Source organism: Bos mutus, chromosome 16 (genome assembly GCF_027580195.1).
Source record: "Bos mutus isolate GX-2022 chromosome 16, NWIPB_WYAK_1.1, whole genome shotgun sequence".
In the NCBI taxonomy this organism is placed as follows: domain Eukaryota; kingdom Metazoa; phylum Chordata; class Mammalia; order Artiodactyla; family Bovidae; genus Bos; species Bos mutus.
Window position 1 is genome coordinate 20,397,316 of NC_091632.1, and position 26,802 is coordinate 20,424,117.

The window sequence follows — 26,802 nt, forward strand, 5'->3', positions numbered from 1 at the left end:
ATAGATGCTGCTACCTCAGCACTTTCTTGTAGGAACCCTAAATAAAATGCCTCTAGTGGTTTCACTGTATATTCATTACCAGAGGTTTAGCCTGCTTTTTGGCCTTCCAGTAGATTTTATGATTATATCTTATAATTATATCTTATAAAACTTCATCAGTAATGAAGTTTTGTAAATAATCTGTTTTTGTATTTATGGAAATATTTAATCACATTGATATCCCTGAATCATTTAATTTTAATCATTTAATTTTGCAGTATCTGCATTTTCATGGTTTCTTGAGTGGGAATTTCACTTTTCAAAGAATATTAAAATTACAGCAGTGGCATGCACTGTTTAAATTTTGTTTGGTTTAATATGTTCTCATGTTTGGGCTTTCCTGAATTTAGGTGTTTAATAAATTTAAGACCTATAATATAAATTTATATGCATTTTAATATTACTGTTTAGTGTATTTCTTGGCATTTGGTGACACCCACTGACGGCAGTCTTTATTAGAGTCATCCTGCATTAACATGGTTTTCTTTTAACTCTCAGCTTTTTGCTTTAGTACTAAAGCCAGTATGGTTTTGAGAATATGATAGTACATGTTTTGAGCAGGAAAGTAGCATGAAGTTTGTTTCTTTCATGTACAGATCCTGAGATGGAAAATGAAGAACAACCATCCTCTGAAAATGACTCTCAGAGTGCTGAACAGATTGCATCAAGGTCTCAGGAGATTGATCTGGTTGATCAAGAGTCTCCTGAGGAAAGTTCTGTGAACTCTCACCCAGAAGCTTTATCTCCAGTAGATACAGACAGTGCTGCAAGCGTTTCTTCTTCTGAACAGGATTCTAACCCCATGGAAAACCTCGAGACTACAAGTCTTGATGGTGAATGTACAGATTTAGATAACCAACTTCAAGAACAGCCAGAAACTGAGGAGGATTCCAATCCTAATGTTAGCTGGGGCAAAAAGGCCCAGCCTATAGACTCCATATTAGCAGACTGGAATGAAGACATAGAAGCATTTGAAATGATGGATAAGGATGAGCTCTGACTCACAAAAGTCTACCTGGTGGTAGGTATTTCAAAAGAAAAGGTAAACTGTGGTTAATAGACACCCTGATACTAAGCAGGCTCTCTTCATGGGAGGCTTTAAGTATGGTGATGAGCAACCACGTTCTGACTGGGAGAGTTAGTTTTCATAGGAATCTGGAACACGCTGTGTTAGAACTGACCTTGTTTAAAACTGTCCCATCAAAAATGCAAACTCACAGTCCTCCCCCACCCCCCAGGTGACAGGAGTGTACCATCCTGCTGCACACCTTGGGCCAGGAAAAGATTACTGGGCATTCCTTGGAACCAGATTTCTGCAGTCTCTGGATAGTAGCTAAGAAACATATCTAGTTAACTATGAGGTGGGGAATACAGATTTGTACAGCTTTCTAATTAAAGGAAGCTCTCTGTTTTCTTGGTTTGCGGGTTAGAGGTTCTTTGGGGAAAACGCATAGGAGTTTTGTGGGCATTCTGGTTATGCTGCCTTCACAGAAACACTCAAAGTGACCTAAATGGTTGTGAAGCAAATGCATTCATGGTGAAAACAGTCTTTGCTCAACATTTTCACTCGCTTCATTGTGTAACATGATCGAGATGACTTGATTTTTTTCCCTCTTATCGGTGTCCTTTTCATTTAAACCAAAGGTGAAGCCAGTGTACTTTCTCAGTGAGTTCTTTGCGTAAAGACTAATCATTGGGACCAGGTAAAAAGGTCATATAATGTGGGAATTGGTTACCTAATACTCTTGAAAAATGGAGCAAGGGAGAAACTGTAATGTTGCAATATGAACTTGCCATTGGGCCTTCCATAGGGAAAGCTGTGACTACTCTGAAATGGAACTTAAGGTTATATCTTTGTAGGGTAAATTATAAATCTTTTCCAGTTCATTTCTTTGGAGGTGATTACCTCTAGCCATCAGCCTTACTCCATCCCATGTGTAGTATGCATTTTGAGCCACAAGACCTGTGTTGCCAATAGCTGAATACATTTTGTTCCATTTTTCTGTCTTAGCCATGATAAAACTGTGGTAGTGGTCTAAAAATTCTGGAGTAACTACTATTTTTTCCTCCTTTGAAACTATAGTTGCTAAAGTTGCACCTAAGGAATCTGTCACATTTTCTGTTGATCATGGTTTTTAAGTTTTGTTTTGTTTTGTTTTAATGAGTATTCCTTCCAATATGGACTTGAAAATTAGTCTATGGTAACCTGTGTAAAAAACACAGTAGCAACTAACATATAGCCGTATAGCTTAATGGAACCTTTTCCCCTATTTTTAATTTTTTTTGGGGGTGTGTGTGTGTATGTGTGTGGCAGTCTGGTGCTGGCCACATTTAAGTTTTTAGAACTTTTTTGTTGATATCTGTAGACAGCCCTGTAATTGAAATCATGGCTTTACTCTATTTATTTTTTAAACATACGTGAATCAGTTCTAAAGGAATATTTGAGACTTTTCTTTTTCTTTACCGTGTCATTATATAATAATTTTTTTCCTTAAAACACAGTTTTGGAGGTACTGATGAACTTAAACTGTATATGGAGCTGTTAAAAGAACAGCAGTGCTGTATTGTAGTTATGTATATTCATGTACAGTATGTCTTAGATCCCAGGTAAACATGTTCTTTTGTAAGGGGATAAATAGCTGCTTTCAAAAATTCCAGCTGAAGTTAATTGGGTCAGTGAGTAATAAATCTAATAGAGAATTCATTTTGAGGGGGGGAAAAAAGAGTAGTATAAAAGACTTTTTTTGGCCCTTAATTAAACCTGACACCAAAATGGATATTTTTAGTCTCTCTGCATGTGAAATTTGGTGTAAAAAGATGATAGAACTATAATACATAGAGTATATGGAAGAATAGACATAGTACTTTGTTCATTTTGATTGCAAAGCTGCCAAAATAGTTGAAGCGTAATTACTTGACTTGCCTTGATTTATAGGACTGGGGCTTGGAGAAAAGGAGCAGATGTTCCTTTAAGACTTGGATTACAGAAGCCTTATATACATTGATTTGGTTTTCTTTTTGTAGTTCAAAGCCATTGTTGTCAAATCTAGCTTTTCTAATTTATCAAAACAACATAATTTTATTTCCAGCAGAGATCTTGTGGCATACACAGAAAAGCCAGCTTACTGCCACTTACCCTTTCTTTGGCCATTAGGGGGAGTTGTTGCCATTCATTGAGGTCTAGAAGCAACTTGGAGAAGGAAATGGCAACCCACTCCAGTATTCTTGCCTGGAGAATCCCATGGACAGAGGAGCCTGGCAGGCTACAGTCCATGGGGTCACAAGAGTCGGACACAACTTAGTGACTAAACCATCAGCTTGTCTAGAAAAATGAATACTTAAAAAAAAAATTTAACTATAAAATTAACAAACTATAAAAATTAATAGCAGAAGGAATTATACTTGATTTTTCCCTAGCTAAGAAAAGAAGGTATAATGTTCAGCTTCAAAACTCCAACATTGTCACTGACTCTCCATTCTTAACTGACATACTGCCACGAAGTTGTTTTTAAGTTCATGAAAAGTTTCAACAGCATTAGGCATTTTTTTAAATGTTTTGTTTTTTAAGTACCTTTTATAGCATTTTATTTACTTCCTAAAGATTCAGGGGTTTCTGTGTGACCCTGAATTTTAGAAACATCTGGTCTACCTCAGTTAGCTGTTGGCTGCATAGAGATAGAGCTGAAGTGATCACCACAGCCATAAAAGTGACTAAGAAGGATTTATACAATGTTTACAAACCTGGAATCAAGTATGGATTTTATCTGAAAGTTAAAAGTTAGATATTAGAGAAAGTATTTAATTCAGGTATTTTCAAGTTTTAAAACTTCACTTGTTTACCTACTAAAAATAGTTCAAGTTTTTTCTGCTTAGGAAACTCCATTAAAATGATATACCCTAATTTGCAGTGCTTTTCTCATAAAGTTTTAGGTGTGAAAAATTGTAATTTCCTAGATATGTTTGGGATGGGATATTTTGTTGGGTAGGTTTTCTTTTTTCTTTTTAACTTTTAATAGGCTTCCAACAAGAATACAGTTGTTTCAGAACAAATTTTTTAACATTATACTTTTCCCTTTCTCTTCACAGTGTTTAGAGAGTAAAATGAAAAACTGTGCACTCTGTGATTTTAACTTCTCTAATATACTCTTGAGATTTTTATTTTAATTTAAATTACCATCTCATGGCCCTTTGAGTAGTAAAACCAGCATTTGTTCCCTCACCAGACCCCATGCCAAATTCATCATAAAGAAAGCTCAGCATCCATAATTCCAATAGTGCTTAGCAATTTAGAGGAGGGGGCATTTAGTAAATATTCCAACTGGTCGTTTTATGCACAAGGCTTCAGTCAGAACATAGAAAAAAAAACATTCTGTGAATGAAATATTGTATGTTCAGATTTTATAAAAGACATTTTTAAAAGCCCAATTTACAGCCGTATATTTTCTTATGATGTAATTTATGAAAAAAGATGTCTGTACTAACAGGTGCTGTAACACTACTGTTGTTGGATTTTATTGTTTGGTGATAAATGTATACAATATTTCTAAGGGAAACTATGTACTGTGATGTAAAAGTCTGGGCAAAATGTATATAATCCTTGTATATAGTTGTGTATTTGATTATAATTACTGATTGTAAAGATTTAATAAAATATGTAAATATCCTGGTCTAGTTTTAATTTTAATTTGTAGCATACTTTGCATATCTTTACACTTTGATATCTCTAAATTTTTTTTTCACCACTGTCTTCCCTTTCATTTTCATTTTATCCTAGAAGAGCAGATTTGGGGAATGGCTTAGAATATAGACATGCAAACATACATTGAACTCAACTCGTATCCTCAGGGTAGAGCTAGAGTTATTAATTTACAGTGTCAATATTGGTTGCATGTGTGTTTTGAGTTTTGTTGTTGTGGTTGTTTTGTCACTAAGTCGTGTCTGACTCTTTTGAGACTCCATGGACTGTAGTCCACCAGGCTCCGCTGTCTAAGGAATTTCCCAGGCATGAATATTGGAGTGGATTGCCATTTCCTTCTGTAGGAGATCTTCCTGATTCAGGGGTTGAACTGGCATCGCCTGCATTGGCAGGAGGGTTCTTTAGCAATGAGCCGCCAGGGAAGCCCATATGTTTTGAGTTTTCTAATATTTAATAAAATCAGTTGTCCTTTTAATATTGTCATCAAAAGTATACTGACCTCTCCTGTTAATTCCATTGAGACCATCTGTTTAACAGCCACTTTCAGATACTGTGATACTATGCTTTTCATCCTTACTGTTATAGGGTTTCTGAACACAAGATACCTTGAAAGATCTGATAATATCACTATTATCTATTGATATTAATAATCACTTTCTTTAAAGATAAGCAAACTGAAAGTTGAACAAGTTTTAAGCATCTTATGCTTAGGTGCCTGGTTCATGGATTGGGAGCCTTGGTTTATTTCCAGAGCTTATGAATTCGTAAAAGAATGGACTCATCATCCCAGATGACTGTGGGAGAAATAGTTTAGAGTCTTGTGGTGTATTAGAGCACATTTCTACCCTTGTTTCAGCCCCAGCTGTCTAAGAAGTGGTGCTGTCTTGAGACATAGCAGCTACAGGTAATACTGAAAAAATACTTTGGATGTAACAGTAGGATGGAATTTCATAGAGAAGATTGAAAACCTTCTGCCAAGAGTTAAGGAGAGAGCCAAAGTCCTTAAATAGACTAGTCAGAGACAGAGGAACCTAACACCTGGGGCCTGGCTGTTCCCCTCCTACCACCGTCACCACCACCACCCTACTGTTGGAGTTGCAGCAATTGGAGGACAGCTTACCCAGCAAACCCTACTTTATCTTTTCCGAATTTCTGGGAAAAGCCATTGATCTTGGGTCAAGAGGCAGTCTGACAAACACTGCAAGCTAGCTTGTCCTAAACGCCCTTTCCCCACTGTCCTATCCAGCTTTCTCCTTGTAGAGTAGGTGGAGTTCTCAAGGCAATCCCAGAGAGCTGCTGTCTTTAGAAGAACTGATCTATTTAGTCAGCCACACTCTTGTCTTACCTGAGGTCTATGCCAACTGAATCCCAGCTTTAATTGTCTTATTATATTAATAAAATAGGTAAATATTTTTAGGCCCTATTATCTCAGTCTCCAATCATTACTTTTAACTCAGTCTTGTCCATTCACTTGGGTAATTCTTCAGGACCTCCAATCAATTGGTCCTTCTACTTTCTCAGAATCCATCACCCTTCCCCATGGCCTCACTTCCCAATTTACCCACCATTAATATCTCTTGCTCTTTTGAGCAAACTTGGCAAAACTTTAAATCTTATTAAGTCCAACTACTCATTGATTTAGCATGTAAGTGTAAGTAGTTATTGGAACTGGATGAAATCACACCACCAGTGCTCACTGGCACTTTAAATCATGAATACAAATCTAGGAAGGGAGAAAATGGAGAAAAGAGCCTGGAACTGGGCTATGACGGATTCTGAGGATTCAAAGATGAGGCTTCTGTGTCTTTCCAAAGACTCACAGCTTGCAGGATTTAGTAAGGATTTTAGACTTTGTTCTAAGGGTAATGAGAAATCACTAAAGGGTTTTAAATTAGCATAATGAAATGTCATGCTAAATGAATAAAAATCTAGAACTGTATATGAAGTATAACCTCAGCCCTATTCTGTAATTTAAAAAAAAACACCACCTCATTTATTCAACAAAAACTTACTGAGCATCTCCTGTGTGTCAGGCGTTATGGGGCCTGGAGGTTGCAACACTGGGTCAAACATAAGCAAAGAAGATAGAAAATAAAACAGTATTAATAAATATAATAAGCTTATGAAGGAAAAGAATTTATGGTAAGAGGATAGTGATGGATATCAACAAAGAATTCTACTTTAAATAACCAAAACATTAACAATGATTATCTCTGGATTACAGGCAATTTCTATTTCTTTATCTGTTTGGGTATATTTCCAAAATGAACATTACGATTTTAAAAATAAAAACAGCCTAGGTCAAAGGTGAAAGACATGCTGAGAACTATAGAACATTAATAAAGGAAATTATGTTTCAAAGAAATGGAAAGATATCCTCTTAGATTGAAAATAGTAATATTGTTAAAATGGCAATACTACCCAAAACAATTTACACATTTAATGCAATCCTTATCAAATTACTCATGGCATTTTTTCACAAAACCAGGACAAATAGTCCTGAAACTTATATGGAATTGTAAAAGACCCAGAATTGCCAGTGCAATCTTGAGGAAAAAGAACAAAGCAGGAGGTATATCCCTCCCAGAATTCAGACAATACTAGAAAGCTACAGTAATCAAAACAGCATGGTAAATAGACATATGGACCAATGGAACAGAATAAAGAACCCAGAAATAAACCACTCATGTACGGTCAATCTTCCACAAAGGAGGCAAGAAGATGGAATGGAGAGAAGACTGCACCACCAGCAAGTGGGGCAGGAAAGGGAGACAGCCATATGCAAGGCAGTGAAGCCAGACATGCACTTGCATGGGCAAAACAACTCAAAATGGCTTAAGACATGACAGCATAAAGCTCCTTGAAGAGAATATAGAAAAAGCATAAATTGACATAAATGCCAAAGAATGCTCAAACTACCGCACAATTGCACTCATCTCACACGCTAGTAAAGTAATGCTCAAAATTCTCCAAGCCAGGCTTCAGCAGTACATGCACCATGAACTTCCAGATGTTCAAGCTGGTTTTAGAAAAGGCAGAGGAACCAGATATCAAATTGCCAACATCCGCTGGATCATCAAAAAAGCAAGAGAATTCCAGAAAACCATCTATTTCTGCTTTATTGACTATGCCAAAGTCTTTGACTGTGTGAACCACAATAAACTGTGGAAAATTCTGAAAGAGATGGGAACATCAGACCACCTGACCTGCCTCTTGAGAAACCTGTATGCAGGTCAGGAAGCAACAGTTAGAACTGGACATGGAACAACAGACTGGTTCCAAATAGGAAAAGGAGTATGTCAAGGCTGTATATTGTCACTTTGCTTATTTAACTTCTATGCAGAGTACATCATGAGAAACGCCGGGCTGGAAGAAGCACAAGCTGGAATCAAGATTGCCGGGAGAAATATCAATAACCTCAGATATGCAGATGACACCACCCTTATGGCATAAAGTGAAGAGGAACTTAAAAGCCTCTTGCTGAAAGTGAAAGTGGAGAGTGAAAAAGTTGGCTTAGAGCTCAACATTCAGAAAATGAAGATCATGGCATCTGGTCCCATCACTTGATGGCAAATAGATGGGGAAACAGTGTCAGACTTTATTTTGGGGGGCTCCAAAATCACTGCAGACGGTGACTGCAGCCATGAAATTAAAAGACGCTTACTCCTTGGAAGGAAAGTTATGACCCACCTAGACAGCATATTGAAAAGCAGAGACATTACTTTGCCAACAAAGGTCTGTCTAGTCAAGGCTATGGTTTTTCCTGTGGTCATGTATGGATGTGAGAGTTGGACTGTGAAGAAAGCTGAGTGCCGAAGAATTGATGCTTTTGCACTGTGGTGTTTGAGAAGACTCTTGAGAGTCCCTTGGACTGCAAGGAGATCCAACCAGTCTATCCTAAAGGAAATCAGTCCTGGGTGTTCATTGGAAGGACTGATGCTGAAAGTGAAACTCCAATACTTTGGCCACCTCATGTGAAGAGTTGACTCATTGGAAAAGACTCTGATGCTGGGAGGGATTGGGGGCAGGAGGAGAAGGGGACGACAGAGGATGAGATGGCTGGATGGCATGACCAACTTGATGCACATGAGTTTGGGTGAACTCCGGGGGTTGGTGATGGACAGGGAGGCCTGGTGTGCTGCAATTCATGGCATTGCAAAGAGTAGGACACGACTGAGCGACTGAACAGACTGACTGACTGATACCAATATTTTAAGTCAATCTCCCAAAGCAATAGAAATAAAAGCAAAAATAAATGAGATCTAATCAAACGTACAAGGTTTTGTTCAGCAAAGGAAACCACAGCAAAATCAAATGACAGCTTACAGAATGGGAGAAAATATTTACAAATGAAACAACTACAAGGAATCAATTTCCAAAATGTACAAACAAATACAACTCAATAACAACAATAAACAACCCAATCAAAAATGGGCAGAAGACCTAAATAGATCTACCTCCAAAGAAGACATACAGATGACAGGCACATGAAAAGATGCTCATCATTGCTAATTATTAGAGAAATGAAAATCAAAACTATAATGAAGTATAAGATATTAAGAAGAGGTGGCAAGAATACACAGAAGAACTATACAAAAAGACCTCAATGACCCAGATAACCACGACAGTGTGATCACTCACCTATAGCCAAACATCCTGGAATGTGAAGTCAAGTGGGCCTTAGGAAGCATCACTACGAACAAAGCTAGTGGAGGTGATGGAATTCCAGTTGAGCTATTTCAAATCCTGAAAGATAATGCTGTTAAAAGTGCAGCACTCAGTATGCCAGCAAATTTGATTAACTCAGCAGTGAGTGGCCACGAGACTGGATAAGGTCAGTTTTCATTCCAGTCTCAAAGAAAGGCAATGCCAAAGAATGTTCCAACTACCACAAAATTGCACTCATTTCACATGCTAGCAAAGTAATGCTCAAAACCTTCAAGCTAGGCTTCAACAGTTTGTGAACTGAGAACTTCCAGATGTACAAACTGGATTTAGAAAAGGCAGAACCACAGATCAAATTGCCGGAATCCACTGTATCATAGAAAAGCTAGAGAATTTCAGAAAACATCTACTTATGCTTCATTGACTACGCTAAAGCCTTTGTGTGGATCACAACAAACTGTGGAAAATTCTTAAAGAGATGGGAATACAGACCACCTGACCCACCTCCTGTGAGACCTGTATGCAGGTCCAGAAGCAACAGTTAGAACTGGAACAACAGACTGGTTCCAAATTGGGAAAGAAGTACGTCAAGGCTTTATATTGTCATCCTGCTTATTTAACTTATATGCAGAGTACATCATGCCAAATGCCAGTCTGGATGAAGCACAAGCTGGAATCAAGATCTCTGTGAGAAATATCAATAACCTCAGATATGCAGATGACACCACCCTTATGGCAGAAAGCAAAGAGGAATTAAAGAGTCTCTTGATGAAGGTGAAATAAGAGAGTGAAAAACTCAGCATTCAAAAAATACTCATCTAGGAGAAGCCAGCTGGACAGCAGGTGCAGGAGTGTGGTCACTAGTGGATAGGAACCTGAAACATCTTGTGGTTGTCTGAAGATTCTTCAATCACTATGTCAAGGGACACATGTTTCTCTTTCCTCATATGATGAAGATCAGGGATGTTAACTTACCCGAAAAGCTAAGAGAGGCACCATTTGTCCCCATGGGAATGGCAGGTTTTGCAGCAATTATTGCATGTGGATTATATAGAGGGGAAATATTAAAATTTCTGTTCACCTGATCCACATGTGTGTGGCAGCCCAAAGCTTTGTTGTGGGAGCAATGTCTCTTGGTATGGGTTATTCCCTGTATCAAGAATTCTGGGCAAAACCTAAACCTTAGAAGAGGAGATGCCATCTTGGTCTTGTTGGTGGTGCTTGCTTTAATTAGACATCTCATACTGAGGTTATATATTTATGCTGAAAATAAATTTTTTGGGTCAGACAAGAACATGGTAATTTGAATATTGGCTTATTTTCTTGCAGGCTTGATTTGCCTGCTGACCAGATTACTGGTGACTAGTTCACTAGCTAGGTCATTCGGGGGAGTCAGATTCAGATCGGCACAAAAGAAACATGTCACTTTTAAATACATTTAATAGAGATACCTGTCCACCCTCTTAAACTCTTCTGTTGAAATTAGTTCTAAAGAAGACAACATGCCAATCCTGAAAATGCTCCCAGTTGCTGCAGAATATCATATGCTTTTGATGTAATGTAGGAGTCCTATTTTGGAGAAGGCAATGGCACCCCACTCCAGTACTCCTGCCTGGAAAATCCCACGGATGGAGGAGCCTGGAAGGCTGCAGTTCATGGGGTCGCTGAGGGTTGGACATGACTGAGCAACTTCACTTTCACTTTTCACTTACATGCATTGGAGAAGGAAATGGCAACCCACTCCAGTGTTCTTGCCTGGAGAATCCCAGGGACGGGGGAGCCTGGTGGGCTGCCGACTATGGGATCGCACAGAGTCGGACACGACTGAAGTGACTTAGCAGCAGCAGGAGTCCTATTTACTGCTGTTAATTTAACTTTCTGTCCTGTGGACTGAGTACTGTTTTAAGGGCTGGTTGGCTCTTGAGGAACCCTTTCAGAATAGTACATGGAATATAACATTATAAACCTCCCTGCAAGTAAAAAGTTGGTAACAGAGCCACTTTGAAGTAGTATTTATTTTAGGTCATAGTTGTAAACATGAGAACAACTTAACTGTCTATCCCTATTAGCGCTTTTGTAGTTGCAGAATTAGATTTTGCTGCTGTTATATTAGAATAATTTTAAATGTTATTTTGAAACAAATGTGTGTTTTAGGTGCTAATGCAAAGGTAAATAAAAAACACTTTTTAAATGTGCACAGTATGTTTATTTTCTCCAAAAGAATCATCAACTAAATAAAATGGCTATAATGGAAGTGATTGATGAGCAAGCTGGTTTGGTCAGATATTCTACAAACTTTGGTATGTCACAGAATGCTTTGCTGTACTTGTGAAATTCTCTTGTCTAACCTGAATTTACATTCCATGGTGATAACATGATAAATGTAGTGTTATTAAAGTAAGTGAACACACACACACAAAACAGGGTCATGTCATGTGGCCACATCACTTCATGGCAAATAGATGGGGAAACAGTAGAAACAGTGCGAGACTTTATTTTGGGGGGCTCCAAAATCACTGCAGATGGTGACTGCAGCCATGAAATTAAAAGACACTTGCTCCTTGGAAGAAAAGATGTGACCAACCTAGACAGCATATTAAAAAGCAGAGACATTACTTTGCCAACAAAGGTCCATCTAGTCAAAGCTATGGTTTTTCCAGTAGTCATGTATGGATGTGAGTTGGACTATAGAGAAAGCTGAGCACCAAAGAATTGATGCTTTTGAACTGTGGTGTTGCAGAAGATTCTTGAGAGTCCATCGGACTGCAAGATCCAACCAGTCCATCCTAAAGGAAATCAGTCCTGGGTGTTCATTGGAAGGACTGATGTTGAAGCTGAAACTCCAATACTTTGGCCACATGATGTGAAGAACTGACTCATTTGAAAAGACCCTGATCCTGGGAAAGATTGAAGGTGGGAGGAAAAGGGGACGACAATGGATGAGATGGTTGGATGGCATCACTGACTCTATAGACATGAGTTTGAATAAACTCCAGGAGTTGATGAAGGACAGGGAGGCCTGGAGTGCTACAGTCCATGGGGTTGCAAAGATTCAGACACGACTGAGCAACTGAAGTGAACAGGACTATACTGTCCATGGAATTCTCCAGGCCAGAATACTGGAGCGGGTAGCCTTTCCCTTCTCTAGGGGATCTTCCCAACCCAGGGATAGAACCCAGGTCTCCCACAATGCAGGCAGATTCTTTACCAGCTGAGCCACAAGGGAAGCCCATATTTTAAATGAAAGTTGCTCAGAAAATCGCCTGGATATATATCCAGAATCCAGACAAAACTATAATTTAAAAAGATACATGCACCCCTATGTTCATAGCTGCACTATTCACAATAATCAAGAAGACAGGAAAGTGAGAGTGAAGTCGCTCCGTCATGTCTGACTTTTTGCAACCCCATGAACTGTACCTGCCAGTCTCCTACATCCGTGGGATTTTGCAGGCAAGATTACTGGAGTGGGTTGCCATTTCCTTCTCCAAGGGGTCTTCCCAACCCAGGGATCGAACCCGGGTCTCCTGCATTGCAGGCAGACTCTTTACCATCTGAGCCACCAGGGGGCTTCACAAGACATGGACACAACCTAAATGACACACACACACACACTGAATACTAGTCAGTCATAAAAATGAAGAAAACAATGCTATTTGCAGCAAAGTGGATGGACCTAGAGAAGATCATACTAAGTGAAGTAAGTCTGAAAGAGAAAGACAAATGCCGTATGAAATTACTTATACGTGGATTCTAAAATACAGCACAAATTACCATCAAAACAGAAACAGGTTCACAGGCATAGAGAACAGACTTATTGCTAAAGGAGAGTAGGGGTGAGAAAGAGTTGGATTAGGAATTTGGTATTAGCAGATGTAAACTATTATATATAGAATGGATCAACAACAAGGTTCTCTTGTATGGCCCAGGAAACGATATTAAATATCCTGTGATAAACCATAATGGAAAGGAACACAAAAACGAATGCACATGTCTATATAACTGAATCACCTTGCTATACAGCAGAAATTAAACACAACATTGTAAATCAACCATAATTCAATAATCTTTTAAAAAACAGTCTAGGTCAATTAAATGATGAAAGGGAAAAAGAAAACCACATACCAGGATCCTACCTTGGACATGCACAACTCAACAAGTCCTCCATGTGCCACACTTTACCATGACCATCAACAGCGAAGGGGAACAAAATATGCCACCCCCAATATGCTGCATATTGATTATTTTGAATTAAAAAGCTACTTAAGAAACAGTCTTAAGAAACACCAGGACTTCCCTGGTGGTCTAGTGGATAAGAATCCACCTGCCAAAGCCGGGGACACAGGTTCGATCCCTGGTTGGGGAAGATTCCACATGCCACGGAGCAGCCAAGCCTAGGCACCACAACCACTGAGCCTGCGTGCTGCAACTACTGAAGCCCATGGACCTAGAGCCTGTGCTCCACAACAGGAGAGACCACGTCAATGAGAAGCCTGTGCACTGCAATGAAGAGTAGCCCCCGCTCTCCGCAACTCGAGAAAGACTGCATGCAGCAATGAAGACCTAGTGCAGCCAAGAATAAATTAATTAACTTTAAAAAAAAGTCAGTGCAAGAACACCCTGACTCTCCTTTGTCCACCTGAAAGCAGGAAATCAGTCTCCCATGTCAAAGGTACCCTCCCTGTACCAGGAGGCTACAGGGCATCCTTATCACCAGAGACAGGCAATTTAGGGACATGAAAGGCTATATAAACAAACCTTGTTACTTCACCACCAATTTGTTAACTCCAAGCCCAAACCCCTTTATCTTGTCAATTCCTCACAAATTTATTGTTTCCTTGTCTAAAAGGTATAAAAGCTGTCTACTTTGGTAACTCTTTTGAGTACCACATTTTTATGAGCTCCCGACCTCATGCGAAAAGACCCTGATGCTGGGAGGGATTGAGGGCAGAAGGAGAAGAGGATGACAGAGGATGAGATGGCAGGATGGCATCACTGACTTGATGCACATGAGTTTGGGTGAACTCCAGGAGTTGGTGATGGACAGGGAGGCCTAGTGTGCTGCAATTCATGGGGTCGCAAAGAGTCAGACATGACTGAGTGAATTGAACTGTACATATGAAATTAAATTTGTTTCTCTCCCATTAATTTTTCTTGTGTCAATTTAATTAATAGACTAGCTAAAGAATCTAGAAGGGAAGAAGGGACAAGTTTTCCTTGCCTGTAGCATCATATAGCTGGGATTCAAAACCTTGGGAGGAGATGAGGTTCATTAAAAGTATGTGGGGTACTTCCCCGGTGGTCCAGTGGTTAAGACTGTGCTTCCTCAGCAGTTTGACCAGGGTTTGATCCCTGGTCTGGGAACTAAGATTCCACAAGACACATGGCACGCCAAAAAATTTAAGAAAGAAAGAAAAGAATATGGACTGGGGAAAAGAGAAGAGAATGGAAAACAGCCCTGAGTTTGCTGGCATGTAAGGATTGGCAGAGGAGGAAGGGATTGATGGAATGGGAAGTCGAAGAGGGCAGAGGAACATGAGGACTGAGCAGTGTTATAAAAACCACAAGAAACATCATTTCAAGGAAGGAGTTGTGGATAACCCGAAATCCCTATAGAGCTGGTATCAGTGTACCATTCTGTATCAGAATGCAGGTTAGGTATTTCTAATACTTGAGAAAAGTCAGAAATTCTGGTGAAATCTCAGTTTAAATATGGTTCAAGTCAAAAAAGATATGACAACAAAAGCCTCCAGTTTGCAATCTCAGAGCTAGCAGACTCTTACCCCCACATGTGGAGGTTGAAAGAAGACTCCTTTATTTTCAAGGGACTGTTTGCCAGTATCCTAGACCTATTACAGGTACCTAAGGCCTCCTCCAACTGTTGAGACTTTCTGATGGCTTAACACCTCAGATGGTGATTATGTGGCTTTCCAAATAGAGATCCTTGGCTTAATCAAGTAGGTCAATGGAAAAACGTGCCTCATTCATTCACCTTCCTACAATTCTAATGTCAACCAGGAGACACCAGGTCAGACCTTGCCTCCATCAACTGCTTCGGCCAGACTGCTGACTCAGTTTCACAACGTCTTCCTTTGGTGGTTCCTGGCAGTTTGCTCTCTCCAAGAAGCCCTATCAGAGCCACACACCACCTAGGATACATTTATAAGCCTCTGCTCAGCTCAGTGGTGATTCCTTCAAGTTCTAGCAACACTCCCAAGAGGACTAGTCCAGGCCAGTTTTCCTCTCATAGGTAGTGTGATAACTCATGCCCTCTTTGCAGTGAAAGTGTGAAGTCACTCAGTCGTGTCTGACTCCGCGACCCCATGGACTGTAGCCTGCCAGACTCCTCTGTCCATGGGATTCTCCAGGCAAGAATACTGGAGTGGGTTGCCATTTCCTTCTCCAGGGGGCCTTCCCGACCCAGAGATCGAAGCTGGATCTCCTGCGCTGCAGGCAGACTCTTTACCATCTGGCGCTCCTCTTTGCAGACCTGGTAATAAAAAGAACTGCCACTTTTGAATCATCACTAGGTATTAACATATACTGGGAACTCTATATAGGTGATTCCTTATCCATTTGGCAACATTGTGAAATGTCTGTTATTTCATTTTATAGATAAGGGAATATATATTTCAACAAAGTTGAGGGACCTGCCCGAAGTCCCAAAGCCAGTTAGATGGATCTGGGACTTGGGCCTAAATGAATCAGATTTCTACTACACAAGCAGCCTTTCCTGTCTACGTACAGTTATCTGTTTGGGCCAAGTGTAATATAGCTGCCAAACAAAGCTGATTTAGAGATCCTAGTAAACAAAGTTTTATTGCCAACCAGCCAGCCACCAAAGGGATCTGGGAATTGAAGGTAATTTGCTTATAGATTCAGGCCTTATGGCCTCTGAGCTAGAGGATATTTATCAGAAACCTTGAAAATGGCAGACATGTGTCAGAGAAATAGGTCTCTCTCTTTCTAAGGCAACGACTAGTTTTTCTGATCACTGGGTCAAACATTTCATCTTCTCCAGCTAGAATGGCCAGAACTAGGTGACATCTATGAAGCACAAAAGAAATTCATACAAGTGTGTTTTACCAGCTCAAGGGACTGGGAGCCCCTTGAGAAAACAGAAAAGTTTGGCCTATTCATCTTTGTCTCCCCCACATCAGTACCTGACTCTTGAAAGGCACTCACTAAACACTTATGGAGAACTAAATGAAATACCTCGTCAATGAAAAATTAGTCAGCTGATCTAAGAAAGAAATTGAAAAAAAATTTTTCAGCCCAATTGAAGATTATCTAAGCCAGGAACAGCATCTCAGAAAGCTTGGAGAACTGTTCTGTCCATTAGAAGTCAACCACAGTCACTGAAGTCTTTTGAGGCAGAGGGCTATACATTAAGTGATGTATTATTGACAGCTTACACAATCTAGCAAGCAGTGGGTCAGGGGTCATTGTGGCCCTTTACAAGATTAAGAAGGAATGTTATCTTTTAAGGAGTTGTCTTGCTGATGCTGGGAAAATCTTGCTGTTTATAGTTGAGCAGGAATTTCTGCCTGTGGGGAGGTTTGGTTCATGGACAAAAAGGGTAGCCAGTGCACAGTGTGGGGAGAGAGGAGGCCAAAGGCAAAGAAATCTTAAAAATATATATTTATTTATTTGGCTGTTCTGGATCTTAGTCGTGGCATGCGGGATATAGTTCTCTGACCAGGGATCGAACCCAGGCCCCCTGCATTGCAAGCCCAGAGTCTTATCCACTGGACTACCAGGGAAGTCCCCAGAGACATCTTTTTTATGTTTAAATTTTTTTTGCTGTAAAATATGAATTTTATTTCACAATCTGGTTCTGAACTAGGGGATGTTTTTGTTTGTTCACTTTTGTTTTGTTAGGTCCAAAAGTCACATTTATCCGGAGAGAGAGGATATGCAATCACTGAGAAACAGCAAAGAAACGATGAAACTGAAGCTGTATAAAGATAATTCTAAAAATATCTTCTGCTGAAAGTAGTCATTGAGAAGAACAAGAGGTGATCTCAGAGGTTTAGAGCCGAAAGCTTTTTGTGATCATCACAGCCCTGAATCTTCTCATTGGACAGAACAGAAGCCAGAGATGGGAAGTGACTTGAGCAAGGTCACATATATCCAGTATTGATTATGCCCTCGGGATGCAGGAAGGGTCTGTTCCTCCTGTTTGAAAGACATTCCACCCACTTTATAGCCTCAGTATATTCATTCCTTTGCAAGTTGACATTCAGCTGGTAAGATAATTACTAACTCCAGCACTGCCCCTGAGGTGCATTTGCAAAACTCCAGGGCTCCACCGAACACAGTTTGAAAATTACTGACTTAGATAATTTATTGCTCTTTATTTAAACTTTTAGCACATTCAAGTAAAAATGTCTTTTAAGTCCCTGAAAACTGGGTATTCTCATTGGCAGCATTTATTCTTCTCTTCATTTCCTGATGAATAAACCCATTAATGAAAGAATGTGCTGTGTACTTTCTTTGGTGCTATTATTCATCTGAATTAACATGTGCGTGGGCAGAGCTCAAGTGGTGAGACTGAGATCCTGCGCTGGGTGGGCCGTCTTCAGGGTCTCAAAACCCAAGGGTGCCCAAGCTTGCTTTGCAGTGATGTCAAGAATAGTGCTCTTGAGAACTGAATTGCTGAAACTGAAAATTCTAAGTTTGAAATTCTGAGTAAGATAGAGAACTGCAGAAAAGAATGATAAACAACCTGCTTACTCTACACTGGTAGAGTACAGAGTAAAACTTCCTAATTGCTTGCAATAATAAGGATCATTTATTGGATATTTGGAACATACATAAACATGAGACAACTACCATCATTATTCCCATTTTACTGTTGAGAAAATTAAGGCTTAGTAGTAGGGGTTCTTAACTCAAAGAAACTCCCTCTGGCCAAATAAAGCAGAGTTGGGATGAGCAGATACTGGAGAGGAGAGATCTCTTGAAGGGTTTTAGTGGCGACACCAAGGGGAGCTGAGGGAGGGAAGGTTTTCTCAATCTTTATTATGTAGGATGTGGAAGTAGAGTACAGACTCTGGAGCCAGGCTGCTAAGATTAGGATCCTGGCTCCACCCCTTACTCTAAGTGATCTTGCACTGGGTCTCTTGGTTTGCCCATCTGTAAAGTGGGGATAATAATAGAACCTATCTCAAAGAATAGCTGTGTTTAAAAACAGCTCAGTGCCATAATCAAGGTGGGATCTCAGTACAATAGCTATCATTAGCTAATGTATAAAGGGGTATATGTGGCACTAGTGGTAAAGAATCTGCCTACCAATGCAGGAGACAAGAGATGTGGGTTTGATCCCTGAGTCAGGAAGACCCCCGAAGGAGGAAATGGCAACCCAATCCAGCACTTTTGCCTGAAGAATCCCATGGAGAGAGGAGCTTGGCGGGCTATAGTCTATTAGGGTTGCAAAGAGTCAGACACAACTGAACCAACTTAGTGTACACACGTGTATACGTAAGGCTGATTCATTTTGCTGTACAGTAGAAACTAACACAACATTGTAAAGCAACTCTACGGCAATAAAAGTTAATGTTTAAAAAAGAGATAATTAAATAAAGTGCTATGTAGATGTGCTTTCAAGTCCTCTCCTTGTGTGTGCCTCCCTTTCATCAAATTGGTGTCTTTGATTTTTACCTAGAAACTCTAACTGAATTAATCAGTGCTGGTCATCATTAGTGCCAGCTGTGGTTCAGTTATATGTCCTTCAACCTCTTACTGGTCCAGGCTGAGATGCAGGGAGAGTATCCCACCAATGCAGACAGACCTAATCATTTCAGTCTCTCAAAAAACAGCAGAAAGGATCCCATGAAATCATAAGGAGTTTTCAAAAACCAAGTATTTGAGGAGAAACAATAAGGAATGACTTGGATTGTTTTGAAAGATCTTGTGTGACTGGAGACCAGGGTGGGTAATAAACTGAATCCCAGAATGAAACAAAATACACAAAAGGGAGGGCTTTTGTTCTCTGGGGCTTCCCAGGTGGCACAGTAGTAAAGAATCCACCTGCTGATGCAGGAGATGCAAGAGACGTGGGTTCAATTCTTGGGTCAAGAAGATCCCCTGGAGGAGGAAATGGCAACCCACTCCAGTATTCCTGTCTGAAAAATTCCATGGACAGAGGAGCCTGATGGAGTATATAGTCCATGGGGTCACAAAGAATCAGACACGACTGAACAACCTAGCAAGTAGTTACTATACCAAGAATCCCCAGGAGCAGGCCTGTCCATTGGGGATACTCACTAGCTCTCGAATGCATTCTCTAAAGCTGCCTCCTAATAAGGCTGGCAGAGAGAAACAGGGTGATGGGCCCAGGCAAGCACACCATAGGGGAGAACCTCCACCGTGGGGGCTGTGCCCACTGCCAGAGGGTCTGCGCTACGGAGTGCCGACCTCTGCACAGATTCTAAAACCAGAGAAAGAGCCCAGATTTGTCAGAGAGCCATATTGGAACAGAGGAAGAAGAGATTTAAAAAAAAATAGGTAATTGTATCAATAAAGCATAAGCTTCATAAGGAAAAAAACAAAAATTCTTTCCTGGGAATTCTAATCTCACCATCATATAAGGACTTTGCACAACTCATATTTCTGGAAAAGGTGGGGGAAGTCATTTCCCTGGCATAGCCTCAGGCCTTACAGATTCAAACTGGGACATCAGTTTTTCCTTGATTCATGAGAACTGCCTTCTTTTTGTTTTGGTTCCTTTAAAAAAAATATTTTTTTACTTATTTATTTGCTGTTCTGGGTCTTCATTGCTGTGCTCGGACTTTCTCTCTCATGGTGAGAAGGGGTTATTCTCTAGTTGTGGCTAGCAGGGGTTACTCTCTATTGGGATGCACAGGCTTCTTATAGTGGTGGCTTCTGTTGTGAATCATGGGCTCAAGGGCTCCCAGGCTTAGCTGCTCCATGGAATGTGATCTTCCCAGGATCTTCCCGTGGGAAGATCAAACGCGTGTCACCTGCATTGGTAGGGGGACTCCTAACCACTGAACCCCAGGAAAGTCCTGCTTTTGTTCCTTTTGTGCTTCCACCACCAATAATATTTCATTATCACATGTGATGTTAGCTATATGTTTTTAAGAGAGGCCCTTTTTCAGGTTGAGTAATTTCTCTCTAGTCCTAATTTGCTGAGAATTGTGAATAGCTGTTGAATTTTGTCAAATGCTTGTAATGCCGTTGAAATGATCATGTGGATGTTTTTTCTTATATTATTAATGGTGAATTACATTAATTGGTTTTCAAATATTAAACCAATCTTGTATACCTGGCTTAAATCTGCTATGATAATGATGTATTATTGTTTTTCAATTTGACTTACTAATATTTTGGTAAGAATTTTTGTGTCACTATTCATGAGAGATATGCTTTAATTCTCTTTTTTGTTGTTATCAAGCTTTTGTATTAGGATATTTTTGGCCTCAGAAAAGTTAGGAATATTTTCCCTCTTCTATTTTTGGAAAGAATTTAAGATTAGTGTTAAGTCTTCCTTAACTATTTGATAGAATTTACTAGTGAAACCATTTGGACCTGGAATCCTTTTTGTGGAAAAGTTTTGATAACACATTCAGTTAAAATAACAGATACATGGATATTCAGAGTTTCCATTTTTTTCTCTTTTCATTTTTGGTGAGATGTTTTTCAATGACTTTGTGCATTTTAAGTTGTTGAGTTTACTGACAGTTGTTCACAATAATCCCTTCTTTTTTATTGTCTGTAAGATCTGTAATGATGCTTCCTCTTTCATTCCCAATATGATAAACTGCTTTTTTTTCCCTTATTAGTCTAGCTAGGGGCTTAGCCATTTTATTTTTTCAATAAAACAAATTTGGGGTTTTGTTTAATTTTTCTACAGCCTGTTTTCTATTCTACTGATTTCTGTTCTTATTTTGGTCTCCTCTCTTCTACATCTTGTGAGTTTAATTTATTTTTCTAGTTCCTTAAGGTGGAAACTTAGGTTATTGGTTTTAACCATTTCCCTTTCAGTTTCTGCCTGCTTTTAGTTCTTCTCTGGAACCTTTAAAACAGCTATTGTCCATCATTTCTAAGTGTTATCTGCAGGACAATCATTCAGTATAAGCCCTTCCATCATTGCTGAGACTAGAACTCAGTTTTAAGATTCAAAATCTTGGGTAAGTATAGTAACCCAAGTGTCAACTTCCTCATCTGTAAAGTGGAGGTAATTTAACGTATCTTAGAAGACTGTCATGGAAAGCAAATGAGATGATGCATATGAAAATGTTTTTCAAAGAACAAGCATGGCATATAAATTATATTTAGTATCATTAATGCAACATCAAGTTAATATAATTATATACTCCTTTGTCATGTACTTGTACTGATATTTCCACCAAAACTTAAGATGCAATTCTAAGTCATCTAATTTTCATAGCCTGGTAGATGGGGAAGATGTTTCTTTATCCTTTTCCAATATATTCTAGCTAACCTTATAATTATATGCAGCTTCTTGGTCAACTGATATTGAATGTCTATCATGTATATATTAGGCATTTTTATACACAGTATTTTATTCATTTCATTTCTCACATAATCAGTTCAGTTCAGTTGTTCAGTCGTGTCTGACTCTTTGTGACCCCATGAATTGCAGCACACCAGGCCTCCCTGTCCATCACCAACTCCCAGAGTTCACCAAAACTCTTGTCCATCGACTCGGTGATGCCACCCAGCCACCTCATCCTCTGTCGTCCCCTTCTCCTCCTGCCCCCAATCCCTCCCAGCATCAGAGTCTTTTCCAATGAGTCAACTCTACGCATGAGGTGGCCAAAGTATAGTGCCCTCCAATTTAGCAATATGTAACAATAACTTAAAAGATGCTTACTCCTTGGAAGAAAAGTTATGACCAACCTCGATAGCATATTCAAAAGCAGAGACATTACTTTGCCAACAAAGGTCCGTCTAGTCAAGGCTACGGTTTTTCCTGTGGTCATGTGTGGATGTGAGAGTTGGACTGTAAAGAAGGCTGAGCGCTGAAGAATTGATGCTTTTGCACTGTGGTGTTGGAGAAGATTCTTGAGAGTCCCTTGGACTGCAAGGAGATCCAACCAGTCCATTCTGAAGGAGATCAGCCCTGGGATTTCTTTGGAAGGAATGATGCTAAAGCTGAAACTCCAGTACTTTGGCCACCTTATGTGAAGAGTTGACTCACTGGAAAAGACTCTGATGCTGGGAGGGATTGGGGAAGGAGGAGAAGGGGACGACAGAGGATGAGATGGCTGGATGGCATCACTGACTCGATGGACATGAGTCTGACCGAACTCTGGGAGTTGGTGATGGACAGGGAGGCCTGGTGTGCTGCGATTCATGGGGTCGCAAAGAGTCGGACTTGATTGAGCGACTGAACTGAACAATAACTAAAAAAATTTTCCCACCTTGATTCTCTTAAAAATCTTAATGAAATCAGAGAAAGCACCCAGATATGTGCAAATTGTTTATTTCAGTCTAACCCACACCAAAAAGATAGTGAAACCAAAATGTGTATAAAGGATTTGTTAAATTATGATGCATACATATAATGTAATACTATTCAACTGTTAAAAACATTCAGATTATTTCATCACATGGGAAAAGGTATATAATATTAAGTGTAAAGAATAAGATTACTGTTTAAACATCATGATTACAATTTTGTTCAAAATAGGAATCAGAAAAAAGTAGCTGTAAGGAAATACACCTGAATGATCATCTCTAGAGTGATAACAGTTAGGGATGGTTGTTTCTTCACATGCTTCGTCTGAGGCTCTAAATTGTTCACAATGAATGTATGATTTTTGCTTTCAGTTTCTGGTTTGGATCCAGAGACACTCTGACTGGGTTGATCTTAACTCAGTAAATAGTCACCTCCTTAGTCCACATATAGCCATTATTTATTAATTTGTTTATTAGAATGTAGTAAGTACTCATATGCCCAATGCTCAATATAAAAGCTCAGATTAAAATAAAAATTTGCATCTAGGCATGAATCCTCTCCTATCCCACTCACCACTTTTTCTTACTGAAGATAACCACCTCCCCAAATCTCATAATTCCCTTCTTTTCCTTTTAATAAAGTTGTATGTAATTGATACATGCTTTTATAAAGCTATATGAACTATATATTTTTGTCTTGGTGGCTTCAAATTTTTTAAGAAGGTCAGATCAGATCAGTTGCTCAGTCGTGTCTGACTCTTTGTGACCCCATGAATCGCAGCATGCCAGGCCTCCCTGTCCCTCACCAACTCCCGGAGTTCACTCAGACTCAAGTCCATCGAGTCAGTGATGCCATCCAGCCATCTCATCCTCTGTCGTCCCCTTCTCCTCCTGCCCCCAATCCCTCCCAGCATCAGAGTCTTTCCCAATGAGTCAACTCTTCACATGAGGTGGCCAAAGTACTGGAGTTTCAGCTTTAGCATCATTCCTTCCAAAGAAATCCCAGGCCTGATCTCCTTCAAAATGGACTGGTTGGATCTCCTTACAGTCCAAGGGACTCTCAAGAGTCTTCTCCAACACCACAGTTCAAAAGCATCAATTCTTCAGCGCTCAGCCTTCTTCACAGTCCAACTCTCACATCCATACATGCACCGGACCTTGCTTCTATCACCAGTCACATCCACAGCTGGGTATTGTTTTTGCTTTGGCTCCATCCCTTCATTCTTTCTGGAGTTATTTCTCCACTGATCTCCAGTAGCATATTGGGCATCTACTGACCTGGGGAGTTTCTCTTTCAGTATCCTATCATTTTGCCTTGTCATACTGTTCATGGGGTTCTCAAGGCAAGAATACTGAAGTGGTTTGCCATTAAGAAGGTAGTATGCTATAAATTGTCTTCTAAGACTTCATTCACTTAATATTGCTGAGACTCATCTCTATTGATGCGTAGACCACGGTAGCTTATTTATTTTTATTACTATATAATATTCTATTGTGTGACCATATTACTGTTCATTCTGTATTTTAGGCTATTTCCAGACATTTCCTGTTAAGAAGAGTACTATAAATATTCTTGTACATAAATTCCCATTGTCCCTATATACCAATTTGGATATAAACCTGGGAGTGGAAAGCCTTGTCATAGGGTGAGTGAAAGTTTAAACAGCAGTGTGGAACTGTTTTTCCAAAGTGGTTGCCTCAGTCTATACATATTCCCACCAGCAGTGTATGAGATTCTGTGAATCTGTATCCTTACTAGCATTTGGTATTGCAAGATATCTTGCTTTTTTCTTTTTAAATAATTTTATTTATTTATTTTGGTTTGGCTGAGTCTTCAGGGCTGCACGGGCATTTCCCTAATTGCAGTGAGCAGGGGTTACTCTTCGTTGCAGCGTGGGGGCTTCTCTCTGCAGTGACGTCTCTTGTTGCGGAGCAGGGGCTCTAGAGCACGAGGGCTTCAGGAGCTACGGCTTGTGGGCTCAGTGGTTGTGGCTCCCAGGCTCTAGAGCACAGGCTCAACAGTTGTGGTGCATGGGCTTAGTTGCTCCACTACATATGGGATCTTCCTAACCCAAGGATTGAACCCAGGCCTCCTGCATTAGCAGGCAGATACTTTACCACTGAGCCACCAGGGAAGTCTGATGTATTGCTTTTATCCTCAGGAAAAGAAGAATGTTTGTAAAACAAACCGAAAACAGAAACAAAACTTCCTCGCCCTCCTTTTCCCCAAAACTCCAGGAAAGATTCAGGCCACAGGTGGTGATACATAAAACTATTCCTCCCCCAGCAGCTTTTCAAACTCTTCTAGCTCTAGAAACCCTCTTCCAACAATGAATTGGGAACAGTGCGGGGGTGTGAGAAGTAGGAAACCTGCAGAATTGTGTGTCATGGGGACTCTTTCCAGCAGATGGTGAAATTATTCTGTAGGTTTGAGCTAGAAACCTCTTATTCTCTTTCTCTCTGTCTCTGTCTCTCCTTTCTCTCCTGAAATACAAACACTGGACTAGATACATCATTTTTTATTCTCTGCACTATGCTCCTAAAATACTTTCCTTGCAATTCTTTTTGCAAATATCAGAGAACTGACCTGCTTATTGAGTGCTTTGTTTTTCCTTGACTTGAGTAAAAACCTGCCAGTTACACCAAGTGGGGTGAGGGTTTCCCTGAACAAGCAATGCAGAGAGTGAGAAATTCAAAACCATAACAATTGGAGGGTGTGATTGGAGGGTGGGAGGGAGGCTCAAGAGGGAGGGAACACACACACACACACACACACACACAGTTATGGCTGATTCGTGTTGTTGTACAGCAGAAACCAACACAACTTTGTAAAGCAATTATCCTCCAATTATAAAAAAAGAATTGGACAGCCTGTTTCAACAGTAGCACCCTGGTTGCCTCTCCTTTCAAAACTGAGTCCTAGTTTCTATCACTATCACTTTGTAGTAACCTGTGTCATGATGCAGTACACCAGACAGATGTGAGAATCTGTGATTTCGCACCTACAATAAATTAGCTTCTTCTCACTTACGGGTTCAAGGCTATAATCAGAGCACTTATCCAAAATGCAACTCAGAGAACTTTTTAGAGATAGCTGAAATATTCCCCATTTTTTAGGAGGCAGAAATACAAACAAGACTCAGTGCACACAAATATTAGCATCCAAAGAAATGAACGAGTTCACAAATCAGGTGAAAGTCCAACAGCTTTTTCCTCTCTCCAACAGATACAGAACAAACTGGCTTATTCTAAAGCAAAAGCCCCAAGCAGAGTGAAAATGAAGTTTCCAGCTGTACACACTGGAGTGACTTACCCTTCTGCGTGGAGCACACTGGTTCCCAAATGTTGATTCTCTGATCCAACTGCCAAGTACTGGGGCAGGGGGTGCCGCTTTGGGGAAATTTGAACCGTAGGTCCTCAGGACAAGTGGTCCTGACAGCTGCTGAAAACCTACCTGAAAATTCTCTGAGTGGGGTCACATTTTTGGGTCACCAAAAATTGTACTGAGTCCAGGCTCTTACTGCTCACCATACAACGTGCCAATAAATCGAGAGGCAGCTTGTTGGGGCAAGGAATAGCAATTTTATTCGGAAAGCCAGCAGACCAAAAAGACGGTGACCTCACGTCCCAGACAAACATCTTGCCTGAGTTAGAACTCAAGTTTTTTTAATACAAAACAGGAACTTCCGGGTTCCCAGCAGCCTTTGGGGAGGATGTGTTAATTTCTTCCTGCTTGCAGTCATTCACAGGTGGGCCTTGTCAGGATGTTTTCTGTGAGCGAAACAGAGGTATTTTAGCTTAATGTTCATTACCTGGGAGGTAGAGTTCCCAGAGATGGGCCATTTATGTACAACTTAAGCTTATAGGCAGCATCACTTTAGTGAGTAACTTGTAATAGAGTTGAAAGATTTTTCCCTATGACAAAACAAACCTCTAAGAAATTGAATGAACTC

At 40.0% G+C, this 26,802-nt stretch overlaps 1 protein-coding gene and 1 pseudogene across 4 annotated transcripts in view; both read left to right on the top strand.

Moving 5' to 3' along the window:
* The window catches only part of EDEM3 (ER degradation enhancing alpha-mannosidase like protein 3), a 72,857-nt gene extending 68,152 nt beyond the window's left edge, over positions 1 to 4,705 (top strand). For all 4 annotated transcript variants that reach the window (XM_070384808.1, XM_070384807.1, XM_070384810.1 and 1 more), the window contains exon 20: positions 636 to 4,705. In XM_070384808.1, coding sequence (XP_070240909.1) covers positions 636 to 1,039 — 404 coding nt within the window. In that variant the 3' untranslated portion in view covers positions 1,040 to 4,705. The remainder of the gene's footprint in view (positions 1 to 635) is intronic.
* A 4,812-nt stretch (positions 4,706 to 9,517) lies between these two features.
* Positions 9,518 to 10,853, top strand: LOC102275410 (HIG1 domain family member 1A, mitochondrial pseudogene; annotated as a pseudogene).
* The last annotated feature ends 15,949 nt before the right edge of the window (positions 10,854 to 26,802 follow it).